The 13,096-nt window shown below is 41.4% G+C and overlaps 1 protein-coding gene across 1 annotated transcript; it reads right to left on the reverse strand.

The window, feature by feature from the left end:
* Positions 1-347: 347 nt before the first annotated feature.
* LOC144640382 (uncharacterized) lies at positions 348-12,223 on the reverse strand. Its single transcript, XM_078499549.1, has 8 exons — positions 12,091-12,223; positions 10,890-11,152; positions 9,799-9,925; positions 8,731-8,859; positions 6,168-6,402; positions 4,968-5,377; positions 1,800-2,052; positions 348-514 (listed from the first exon to the last, which is right to left on the reverse strand). The coding sequence occupies exons 1-8, from the start codon at positions 12,191-12,193 to the stop codon at positions 406-408; spliced, it is 1,629 nt and encodes a 542-aa protein (XP_078355675.1). The 5' UTR covers positions 12,194-12,223; the 3' UTR covers positions 348-405.
* Between the last annotated feature and the right edge of the window lie 873 nt (positions 12,224-13,096).

A 13,096-nucleotide genomic window follows, 5' to 3' on the forward strand; every position in this document is an offset into this window, starting at 1 on the left:
AGAACAACAACGTTTTTCCTCTCATTTTCTTTCTAAACATCGATGCGTGGTTCGTGTATTGATAGGCGGATGCGCGCGCGACCCAGGGGCATTCAGTGAGCGAATTTTCCTGTTGTCCAGCTCATCTCTGCCTGCCTCCAGAAAGTAGAAACCGATATGAGAACAAGGCTTTAAAAGGGTCTGGTTGGTAGGTAGGTAAAGTCTGCGTTCGAGCCTAGTGGCGCATCAGGCTAGAGCTTATCCCGGTTTCAGTAGCATGAAGCCACTAGGGGTATTTCTACTTTCTAAGGGAAGGGGTTAAAAATCTCTCTTTTCCGCGCTTCTTGGCCTTTTTCTTTTATATGTCTCGATCTAAGGACCTATTCACAGGTTATTTGTATGAAGCCTAACGATTGACTAAACTATTTACACTAAAACGATGTCATTACCACCGTTAGCACCAAGAAATTTTTCATTCCAAATTTCATCTTGATTAGGATCAAATTCTTCAACGCCTGGATCATAACCGGAGGCCCTGTATGCAGAAAAAACGAAAACAATTAATTAGTGCTAAACACGTAAACAACTACGATGGTGAAGGAAGGGAATAGAGATTTACTTTCAAGCGTGAATGAAATGGCAAAACTGCTAATTAACACAAGAAACTGACCAAAAAATGGAAAGTAAATTTAATAAGCCACTTTAGAGTTACCGTTTGCCTCTGTTTCAAAACGAGTCTACGTGCGAAATGAGTTTCACCTGCAGGTCCATTTTCATGCAAATCAAACTCATTTTCATTTGAATGGTTTCGCACGTAGACTCGTTTTGAAAAAGAGGCAAAGGGTAAAAAACTCGGAAATGGCCTATTACCCTGCAAGCAGAGTAGGCCTTTCTCGATTATGCTAGTAAAACTGGCATTTAATGCTACTAGAAATTCTCGAATAAAGCCAAAAAAAATCCTAAAATAATGCCTGATTTCTTTAAAAAATGCCACTTGAATTTTAAAGAATGCTTTGTTTTATTTCAAACAAAACATACAAACTCTTACATTATATGCTCATATCAACAACAGGTGATACTGTAGTGGACTGTAGTGATCGATCCCTTGCTATAGATGATGGAACTGGTCTCTCTTGCAAGTTCGTGGCCGACGCCATCTTCGCTGATCTTGGCCGAGCAAGAGAAAGAGTTACCCGCTGACCATCCATACCTTTTTTTCCGTTGGTGTACACACACAAGTAACACAACGCACAAACAGTCGACTCGAAACAGACAGAAAACAATCAAATTAAGTAATCAAAATTGTGAAACTTTAGGATTATTCATCCTTCTGAGTTCTGAGTGCTGAAATCTGGATCATAGTCATGAAAAATGACAGAAAATGCTAGCAATTCTTTTTCAAGAAAATACTAAAAAATGATCGCTTTCCCAAAAAATGCCGAAAAAAATGCTAGCATTATCGAGAAAGGCCTAAAGCAGAGTCGCTTCTATCTTTCAATCCTCTTTCCTGACTTATCTAGGAAAGATCGAAGCGACTCTCCTAGCAGGGTTAAAATTTAATCGACAAAAACCAAATTGTGTCCATTGCAATCCGTTTCACGCAATCTTTCGTACTTCTACAGTCGTATAGTGTATGTAACCATCACCTAAAGGTGTTTTTCGATTTTAAAACAAATTTGTATGCTACAAAATTGTTGAAACAGCGCGAAATTGTCCCTTTTAACTTCATTGGGACAGTTAGTGTTCTTTATATTATTGTGAGAGGTTTTTCCGAGTATTTTCAATGAAAGCTTCTTATTTCGCTTAATGCGCATGCTCACCAAGAAGGAACGCTGCCAAAAATTGCATAGCACTGCTGGGTTTCCAAAAACGTCTGCAGGACTGTGATTCGTTTCCAGGCTCCCGGTACTGAGATGACCAAGCCATCAACTGGGGCCGAGTCCTGATCAGAACAAGCAACTGAAGAGATTTGCGAGATTTCCACAACAAGTCCATCATTTTCTGTTGTAAATGCTACAGCAACATTGCTTGTCTTGTTTATCACTAGTTCGCTCTCGTTAACTCTTCGCCAAGCTGAAAGAGAGTCGAGAAAGAAATTGATTAATTTACTCCAGGGGCCTTTTAAGCAAATGAAAGATCATTGCAGCAATTTACTCAACTTAAGCAGTTGAGAAAAGCAAGCCTAAGAAAAGAAAGAAAAGCAGTTGAGAAAAGCAAGCCCGTTCAAGCCTGAATTTTTTCAGGCTTGTTTTTTTCAACTGCTTAAGTTGAGTACATTACTACGATGATCTTTCATTTGCTTAAAATGTCTATCCGCAGTACAAATATATGAATTTCATACATTCATTACATTACTCCAGGGGCGTTTACCGATTTGTCATGAAGAAAACGAAATTTTTGGGTACCACTTTTTGAAAAGTGTCTGTTAAAGATCGAAATACTCAGACGAATTTTTTTTTCTTTTTTCGCCCCATGCATCGCGCTGGAATTTGGCAGTAACATCAGGAACGTTCCATACCAACCGGTTTTTCGTGCAAATGATCAACGACTCGAACTAGCTTAAAGGGACACTGTCACCAGTTTCACTTCAAAAACTCAAGAGCCTAAAGACATATGGAAACTACGAATTGTGGTCCAATTTTGTTAAAAATCACCATGCTAGTGTACTGAAGCGATAAACAAGTGATATTTTTGTGTTGCCATCAGGAACTTTAGATCTCAACTTGAAAAAGTCAAGCTGATTTTTTCAAGTTTTGTCCTTGTGGCCTGGAAAAACACCTAAAAATAATTATGGCTCTCTTTTTCCTTCAACTACAATTTACTTTATATCTGCATCTTGATGTACTAGGTGCATTTCATGTACGAGAAGACCAATTCGCCAATTTTAGTACTTTTTACCCTTTAACCGCTTTAAGAGAAATTTAGCAGTACTACTGGGACCGCACCGTTTCGATCGGTTTTTTAGTGCAAATGGTAAACGCCCCAGATTATTATTATTTTTTTGAAAGATTGTCCATGGAGATTTGCTCTTCCGAACAAGTACTTATTTCGGTCAGACTGATATCAGCTCTGAAAATTGAGTACCTTATTATAGGAAATTAACGCTTCATGAAATTAACGCAAATTTCAAAAATTCGCGTTAATTTAAGTCGCGTTAATTTTTGTAAACGTTAATTTCCGCGCCGTTAATTAAGTGGAGCGTTAATTTCCATGACCTTAATTTCCATTATTTTTGGCCCCAATTTCTCGATACAGTCCAGACGTCTTGACTCTTAGAAAAAGGCATAATTTCACCACTCAGGCTGGAATTCTGCCGGATCACTAAAACTGTGAAGAACGGTCGAGGCGGTCAGATTCCTTTGTGTTAAAATAAACTTGTTCCTGTTGTTTCAACAAGTTCTTTCTTCCTTTGTGTTCGTCGCGTTAATTTCCTTCATTTTGAAATGTTTCCCTCTATTTCGCGTTAATTTCCTTTATTGGGGAGTAGTTTTTCCTTCAATTCGCGTTAATTTAAGTCGCGTTAATTTCAAATACCTTAATTAACGCAAGCGTTTATTTCCTATAATAAGGTGAGCCCACGGTTTTTACCGGCACGAGGGTTGCTAAGTAACACTACCTTTTGTAGTACTCGTGTCATTTCTGATTGGACAAAATAACAAATGAAAAGTCCTCCTGTAGGTCGATGGGGGTTTAATAAAAAAAAATACAACAAACTAAAAAGAACAGGGATAACATCTGCTGAAGTCTACCAGTATACGAAATGGAGCACACTAAACTACTTATACAAACTCCGGCTAATTAGAGGATACCTAAACTTCGAGCCAGGATCCGAGCCAGGATCCGAGCCAGGATTCGAGCCAGGATCCGAGCCAGGATTCGAGCCAGGATCCGAGCCAGGATTCGAGCCAGGATTCGAGCTAGGATCCGAGCTAGGATCTGAGCAAGGATAATTAAGAATGGCACTAACTATTAAGCGCTCCGGTTAGCCTGAATGGCACTCCGGTTAGCCTAAATAGCGTTCGGTAAGCCTAACTAGCACTCTGGTTAGCCTAAATAGCGTTCGGTTAGCCTAACTAGCACTCTGGTTAGCCTAAATAGCACTACGGTTAGCCTACTTTAGCTTGGGTTGCTTGCGGTTAGCTTTTATAATAGGGTTAGGATTTCTATCTGAAAAAAAGGGTGGATCCTAGCTCTGATTCTAGCTCAGATCCTGGCTCGAATCCTGGCTCGGATCCTGGCTCGAATCCTGGCTCGGATCCTGGCTCGAATCCTGGCTCGAATCCTGGCTCGAATCCTGGCTCGGATCCTGGCTCGAATCCTGGCTTTATCATTAGTTTATCTCGGCTAATTAAACTATTTTACAGGGTGATTAACGGTGAAGCACCTGCCATGACCTGCTGCGTTGTCTCACTTAGCGAACAAAGCCTGTGTGACTTACAGCCTAAGAAGAAGCAATAAGGTCACGGTCCCTAGATTTAACTCGTACTTTGTTAAAAATCAAGTAGCCATAGAGGTGCCATTTTATGGAACGCTGTTTCTTCATATATTACGGGCTCCCTGAATGTCCGATTTTTATCGTCAAGTGAAGAAGGATTATTATGTCAAGGAGCTTAATTTTAATGCCCAGTCAGTTCAGTTGCACCCCAGACATTACCACGATTTTAAATGCTACTTATTGTTATATAATTGTCCAATGTGATATATCAGTATATAGCTGTAATATCAGTAATATATTACTTTTAAGCAAATGAAAGATCATCGCAGTAATGTACTCAACTTAAGCAGTTGAGGAAAGCAAGCCTGAAAAAAATTCGGGCTTGAACGGGAATCGAACCCATGACCTCTGCGATATCAGCACACGACCCCATGAGCATTGTGCTTAAAATCTGATCGTGTTTAAATAAAGGATGATGAAGATGATGATATCATAAGTGAAAATTTCAAAAGTGTTAGTTATAATTACAGAGGTACCCGAAAGTTCAACTTACTTTTTCCAGCAGATGTGATACTGACATAGCGAACGTTTCCAACGCGGTCCCCAGGGTCAGCAAATGACGGCCATTTAACTAAGGGTTCCTGATTAGACATACCATTTTGGTACCACTCATTCATATTCCATTCATTTACAATGCTATTCCAGATATTCAAGGCTGAAATTTTTCCTTTAAAAGGATAAGTATTGACTATGTTTCCACTGACGTTCTGATCCTGTCCGATGACAACTTTTGTCATCTGGACATTGGCGAATTTAAAATTATTGCTTGAAGCCGAGGAGCCAAAATCTGCATTTACGATTGCCTCCATGTAAGGTTGTTGATTCATACGTGTGAAAAGCACACAAAGAAAGATCCAGCTATCTTTAGGGGACGTGGAGGAAAAATGACTTGGGTGGTTGTTCCTTTGGTAAGAAAAACAACACTTGTTAGTTTTATCTTTTGGGTGATGGTGATAAGTTGTGGTGCTGTTGCTGTTGTTGGGGGTGGTGATTAGTTGTGGTGGTGGTGGTGCTGTTGTTGTTGTTGGTGGTGGTGGTGGTGGGAGTGGTGTTGTTAGTGGTGGTGGGGGTGGAGGTGGTGTTGGTGGTGGTGGTGGTGGGAGTGGGAGTGGTGGTGGGGTTGTGGTAGTGGTGGTGGGAGTGGGAGAGGTGGTGGTGTTGTTGTTGTTGATGGTGTTGTTGTTGTTGGTTTTGAGGGGTAGTGGTGTTGTTGTTGGTGGTGGTGGGGTGGGGTGGTGGTAGTGGTGGTGGGGTGGGAGTGGTGGTGGGGTGAAAGTGGTGGTGGTGGTGTTGCTGTTGTTGGTTTTGGGGGTGCTGGTAGTGGTGTTGTTGTTGGTGGTGGTGGGAGTGGGAGTGGGAGTGGTGGTGGGGTGGAGGTGGTGGTAGTGTTTCTGTTGTTGGTTTTGGGAGTGGTGGTGGTGGTGGGAGCGGTAGTGGTGCTGTTGTTGGTGGGGTTGGTAGCAGTGGTGGTAGTGGTAGTAATGGTAGTGGTAGTTGTAGTGGTAGTGGTAGTGGTAGTGGTGATGATGATGATAATGATGATGATGATGATGATGATGATGATGATGATGATGGTGATGATGATGATGATGATGATGATGATGATGATGATGACGACGAGAGAGCGCTTACAAATTAAAACATTTAAAGGTATGTCTCCTCGTAGCATTCCTTACACACTGTAACACCTTACCGATCAGCCCCAAATGAAAAGTAGAATCCACCCTGTCCGTCGATTTGCTCTGTAACAACTTTTTTGGTACCACTATCATCCGTCATCATACTGAAAACGGTCATTGTCTGGTTCTCTGCTATACCAGGCGTATAAATCCAAGCACATGCGGTCATTTTGTCTAACCATTTGTCAGTCATAGAATATGTCACGTAATTAGTGGTCTCTGTCCCTCTGAAGATAAGCTCAAAGTCATCTAGGGAAAGAGAACAACAGTTAATTACAGTGAACTTAGTCGTCTTTCTCCAAGACACTGGCTCTCTACTTCAGCAGGGAACGTGACATTGCGTTACGGAGAGAAACATGAAACGTGAAACTGCAAGGCTGAACGAACCGCGTAGAAAACTTAATGCGGCAGAGACATGATAGAGACCAATCCGAAAGTCAAAAATGCATAACTGTAGACAGCTGTTTCGGACTCTTTAGTCCTCGTCAGTACAGTATAAAGCCACAGAGAACAGAATGTGCAGCCAACGCGAGTCAACTGTTACAATCTTTGTGCGCCCTCTGCTCGTGGCAATGACACCAGATAAGGTCTCAAATTTGAAATGTCAGTCTAGGTCACAGCGCGTGACTGCAAACAATGAACAAAGAACATTTGAAAATATCAGGTCTCTGTCGCATCAAGATAAGGATAGCAAAACTATCCGTAAACGAACATGGCGGAGAGAAGACCAGGACTGGAAAGTACTCGTAAGCTGCACGGTTATCTACTGCCCTGGTGGGGCCCGGGGGCACTCAAAAAAGTTTTATACGGGGAGGCTCCGCCCCAAGCTCTTACCCCTTACCCTTTTATATACCATTTTGACAGAAATTGTACCCCTTTCGTATACCTTTTACTTAAAAAAGGTACCCCTTTAATATACCTAAGAGACGTGACATAGCCTTAGAACAGGACGTTTTCTTGTCACTTTTGTGTAGCGCTTAATAAATTAAAATAATACAGCCAAAAAGTGCGTCTGTTCGAAATATTTTAATTACAGGCCTTTTAAAAAACCTAAATGACGGATTTTCATACCCTTTCATATACCTAAACTTGTGAAATCGCTACCCTTTTATATACCTGAAGCCTGAAAAAGGTACCCCTTTCGGGCGGAGCCTCCCCGTATAGGCCATTATATAGAGTACCCTCCCCCAGGTGGTGGGGTTGGGTGGGACACTCCTTGGAGGTTTCATTGCAGGGTTACTCGGCCAGTTCTCCTAATCCTGCGCCTTTTTCAATCCAAATATGTCATTTTCTCTTTTCGGGAATTTTGTGAAATGCACATCATGCACTCCTCTGAAATTCGACCATTTTCAGACGTGGCGTATCTGAAAGTGGAAAATTGCGCTTTTGAATCGTTTTGGTTACCACTCTTCTCACTTTCGTTTGAAGTAAAATGTACCGATGAAAAGAGATAAATACGTTTATGCAAATAGCCTTAAAAACATACCCAATTTCAGACCAGAATGACCATTTGAAGACCAAAGCAGCTCAAAAGCATCCCCTTTTGGGTACATATACGTACATTGCTTATAAAGGTAAGGTTAAAGGGACTATGTCATGAGGATTTCGAAGATTTTTGGTCTAAACTGTTCTGAAATTAGTAGTAGACAACTTAACCATGAATAAACATTATCTTTGAACATTAAATGGAATATATAACCTTAAACTGCGGGTAGAAATAAGGCTACGGCTATAAATATCGATATTTCGAAGACGCGCGGAAACAATTTGAAAACGTTTGCCTAACGTTTTCAAATTGCAATCCGTTTACATCTGCGTCATCCACAGCCAAAGATGCTCGTTGACAGTTTCAGTGCTCTGATATAGCAATTTTTAATAAAATTGGACTATTATTTTTAGGTTTTTCTAAGACACAAATATAAATTTTGGCGGTTCAAAAATCAGTTAAATTCCGTGACATAGTCCCTTTAAGTCTCTGTTTGAGCCAAGTGGCCCATAAGGCCTGAGCTTATCCCGGTTTCCGTAGCATGAAGCGTCTAGGAGTATTTCTATTCCCCCCTGGATAGGATGCTGTCATCGCAGGGTTACCCCCAGCAGTAAATTCGCCGGTACCCATTTATACTACTGGGGTAGAGAGAGGCACTGTGAGTGTCTTGCCCAATATATAACACAACGCAGTGCCCCAGTCACCGCTCGATCCGGAATCCAGCGCACTAAGCATTAGGCGACCGCGCCTCCTTTAGGGAAGTAATCCTTACCCGGGATGTGTTGCTGGATGGTGTCATTAGTTTGGTTTTATTTATTTTTTGGTTCAACTTAAATTTAATGTTTTTGTGCGTAGGTAGACCTTCTCTAACGTACAACAGAACGCAGTGCATTCTTTACCCCCTCCCCCTCCTCCTCACCACTTCCTCCGACGCTGGACGCTGGGTTCCTGTTATTTGTCGAGTACTCAACCCACATATGGCACCGGGTCTGAGAATTGATCCCGGGCCACATTAGTGGGGGTCGAGCGCTCTCACCACTGCGCTATTCCTGCTCCCCAAAGTAAATTATGTAAATAAGGATGGTACTCACTGAAGGGCTGATCGCATTGACTGCCTGTGAATGCATTAGCACAGCTGCATTGGAAGCCATTGCCGTCTTCACTACAAGTCCCACCGTTTTTGCAAGGGTTGGAGTCACATGCCCCCGACGGCGCTGGTGCTAGTAAATAAAAGAGACCCTGATCAGCAGGAACTCACTGAGGCTCCCCAGGGGTTTCAGGGAACAGGAATTATGGAGTATTAACGTTTTTGGGAACGTGGGAACAAAAGGCAAATAAATAAAACTGCGAACACAGGAACAGAAGCATGTTATAGGGAACAGGGAACATCAAAATCGAGGAAATACCCGCTTTAGGAAACACGAGAACACCAAGAAATTTTCTTGGGGAACAAGGGAACGTGGGACGTTATTTCTTTTTAACTTTCGGTGGACAAAGTCAATCAAAATTGGTATACATGCGGGGGAACAAGTGCCAGTTGATGGCGACATCACTTCTTTGAGAAGTGACTGAGCCTGCGGTTTTCGTGCCAGAAGTTACTAAGCAGCATGACATATTTATACGCGCGAATGTTTTCGGAGTACTCGTGAGCGCTCGCGCTAGTTTTTGATTGGATGGAATGATTCGGAAATTCTTTGGGTGCTTCAAAGAAGATTTACCAAACTTACTGGCACTCATTCCCCCGATTGTAAAAGGGGGGGAAGGTAGGGACTGAATAATAAGATCAAAGCTGCTGGAAGGTGGACGTGCAGAGTGATACGTCAAGAGGACTAATCACACCGGAAGTAACTGTGACGATTGCGTCAGTCCCAGTTCCCACTTTCACATGCTGAAAATGACGTCAAGCAACTTGCAGATACAACAAGAAGAGCCGCCGCTCGATAGGCCAGAACCCGCTCAAATTGCGATCCTGAGGCACCAGGGGGGCATATATCTGACTTGAAAAAGTCCCATTTCATGATCGAATTAAAAAGCATATTTTAAGAAAAAGTAGCATGATTTTTAAAAACGAGCATAATTTTGAGAATAATTTGGAAAAAACCGGGCACTGCTAGTAGCATAATATGCTAGTTTTACTAGCACCATCGATAAGTGCCTACCTGCTGTTTGCGCCGGTGCTGTTTGTGGTGCTGCTGGAGTTGTTGGTGGTGCTGCTGGTGTTGTTGTTGGTGGCGCTGTTGTTGGCGAGGCGTCTGCTGCTGCTATCACGATTGGAGGTATAACGGGCTAAAAGAAAGGTGGAGTAGTGATAAAAATGTTAAAACGCTTACATTTCTATAAGCGGAAGTTACGCTAAATAACAGCTTCTTAGCGTTGGTAGACACAAGCTATGTAAGGAGACTACTGATATTTCAGGATATTAGGCTTAATCTTAACCTCGAAACATTAATTTTTGTATTGATAGGAGGGTCCTGAAAGGATGGGGGTATAAAATCCCATTTCCCAGACCATATTTTGCCCGAATCCCATTTCCCAACCCCATTTTCAAAACCCCATTCCCAGTTCTACTGTTTATTTATTTGTGATTCCCAATCCCAGTGTTTCAAATCCCATTTTCCCAGTGAAAATTTGCTTAAATCTCAGTTCCCATTTTACTTCTTTTGTTTTGTTCTTTTCATTTTTACTTCTTTTGTTTCTGCATTTGTTTTAGTCAACTGGAAACCTTAATCCAATATTTATAGTAGGAGTAAAGAGATCGTTGAACAGTGATTTCTTCTCGTATCATCAGTAAATTTAAAGTTTTTTCCAGTAAAAAAGATTGATTGCAAATTAAAGCCGTTAAAAAGCTCATTAGTCTGCGACTCTCACGCTTGCGTGTAATACGCGATTTTGTGCTTCGCGCTAAACCCAGGAGAGTAAGCAGCTCACAGGCTAGAAGTTGAAGAAAAAATCACTGTTTAACAGCTTGTGCCAGAAAAGTGACTGTCGTTTGCCTTTGAATGATTGTAATCAAAAAAGAAAAATATGCCTAGCCAAGCCTAGCTTAACCTAGCCAAGCATAGGCTGTTAGGCGGGGCCATGACGCAAAACGGCGGTGGGGAGTAGCCGAGATATTTAATACGTCACCTTCGCCCCCAAGGCCTTCACAACTGGTTAACTGCCATATTGGATGTGTACATCGAGAAGGAAAGTGTCCGCAACGTTTCCAGTAAACAACAAAATAATTTTTTCATTCGTATTTCGCACTCACCATATCAATGTTTGTGGTTCCATACTCAGGTTCTTCACTTCGCTGAGTGTGATAATCAATGTCATAATGCACAAAGTTGTTGTTGGTCTCCACGGCCGCCTCGCCTGCTTCTCTCCGGTTCTTTTTATTTAAGTAGCAATTATTTCCTGCGCCCTGTTTTTTGTAATTAATCGACTTGCAGCCACTTGTCTCAGCACATCGCTTTACGCAAGCGAAAACGGAACCTTCTGATACGATGTCACGGTCGGTCTCAAGAAACGTATCTACAGGAAAGAAACGAAAATATGGTGAATCTTAAAGGGACAATTTTTCTTTATTTTTGGCTTAAAGTTACATAAAATTGTAGTTTTTGGACTGCAATCCCCTAAAATTTATACTAAAAGAATTAGTCTACTCCTCCTCGTTTTCTATGAGCGAATAGTCTGGTCAACTCGGATGCGCCTCGTTGACTATTCACTCATTAAATACTCGGGCTCGTAGTCTGATTGTTAAATAATCGTAGTCTGCGAGCAAAATCGAATGAAAAACGTAAAACGCGCGAGAAAAATGGCCGCTTGGGAAGTGGAGGCGATGAAGGAAAAATTGTGTGCTTTTTCTCTCGCGCATGTGCGCGCGTAATTTTAAAAAAAACACTTTAGTCCAAAGATTTAGCCCTAAAATTTCGCAATAATTGGGTATTTGTACCACAGTTTATTCGTTGTCGAGACGTTATATTCTATGGCAAATGTCCATTGAAGCTGAAGCGTTTCTGTTCGTCTTCTATAAGCTTTTACTACGTCTCGTGCAATAGGTGCTTTTTGAGAATGTGATCTGGCTACAAAGTCTAAAAGGAGCTAAATGTAGTTGTTTGACATAACCATAAAGCTGATTACTTAAATGCCTATTCTCGGGAGAAAAAGCTACAATACTCGACATGTTTTTGGATTCTCGTCAGCCAATCAAAAAATAACACGAGCACCGAGAGCAAACCAAAAGTTGCAACGTCAGCTTACGTCAAGTAACTACTGTAGGCTGTCTAAGCAACCTCCTCTTGGAAAAACCGTGGGCTCAGATAATTCTCTCATAGACTCGCTACTTTCGAAGTCGAGCAAAAGAGAGCAAGAGTGTATTTTCTGTGGTTTAAAACAACATGGAAGCTGCTTTCTTGGTGAGATTCCAAACCGAAAACCTTATTATTTTACCTCCATGACTAATGACTTACTTATTTCCGAAATAAACATTGGCACAAGATTCTGATTCGCCAAGGACAGTACAATGCACTGAAGGATGAGTACTGTGATTAACAGACTTCCACCACGCTCCATTGTGCTCCTGTAGAACAAAACAGCGTTAAATATATAATAATATTTCTGTCATTGTTTTAGATAACGGAATTTAACTTAAACTTAATTTTGTAGCACAGTTAACTTTTAATTTGCGCTCCTTTAGACACTGGGTGTTTACCATTTACAAAAAAATTCCGGAAATTCCGGGTGGGATGTAAATGGAACACGACTTTTCGGTTCGTTCCACTGGAAAATTCCCGAAATAAACGGACAACCTGAAAAGGTAGTCCCGTTTTCCCGGTGGAAACTTCCCAATGGAAATTCGTGTTCCATTTACAGATTTCTCGTCTTTCTCACTAGTCCCAAGCCTTTTTCACAGCCGGGTCTCACGTTTCTTCAACTAAAATGGCGGGTCAGTCTTATGTAAGTTCTTCATAGGTGAGTTTTAAGGGTTTAATCAAGTGCTCTACTCAAGTATTTGCATCATTTCTACAAAATATACTGCATCACGATAAATGGTAGGTGGAATTTGTGCCTTAGTCAAGCTTTCTTTGGGCAGAGCAAGTATATTAAGTTCATCGATCGAATATGCTGACAAAGCGTTACTATTGTGGCACAGGTAGCGTCTCATGAAAGTTGTAGCCGCTGCAAGGATACTAATTTCCCCCATCATCTTTTGAATTTATCAGACTTTCCTCGTAACTACGAACTTTATGATTTCATGCATCATCACTTGAGTATAAACATCTTTCGCAGACGATCCCGAAGCGAGCAACAGAAACCGAACAGAGAGGAGCCTGTGGACGAATGAGACCCGTCTAAATGGAACGCACTCTTCCCAACGGAAATTCCCAACGGAAATTTTCCGAAATTTCTTGTAAATGGTAAACACTCACTGATTCCTGATGGTATCTATTCATCTAAGATATCAATTATTAAACT

The sequence above is a fragment of the Oculina patagonica genome, unplaced genomic scaffold (assembly GCF_052425735.1).
Source record: "Oculina patagonica isolate OP01 unplaced genomic scaffold, crgOcupat unplaced287, whole genome shotgun sequence".
Classification (NCBI taxonomy): Eukaryota; Metazoa; Cnidaria; class Anthozoa; order Scleractinia; family Oculinidae; genus Oculina; species Oculina patagonica.

Excerpts from the sequence above, each read along its gene's own strand:
- LOC144640382 (XM_078499549.1), bottom strand. The coding sequence starts at position 12,193 with ATGGAGCGTGGTGGAAGTCTGTTAATCACAGTACTCATCCTTCAGTGC. Across the intron at positions 11,153-12,090 it reads AATGTTTATTTCGGAAATAA|ATACGTTTCTTGAGACCGAC; the intron begins GTAAGTCATTAG and ends TCTTTCCTGTAG. Across the intron at positions 515-1,799 it reads TTTGGCAGCGTTCCTTCTTG|GGCCTCCGGTTATGATCCAG; the intron begins GTGAGCATGCGC and ends TTCTGCATACAG.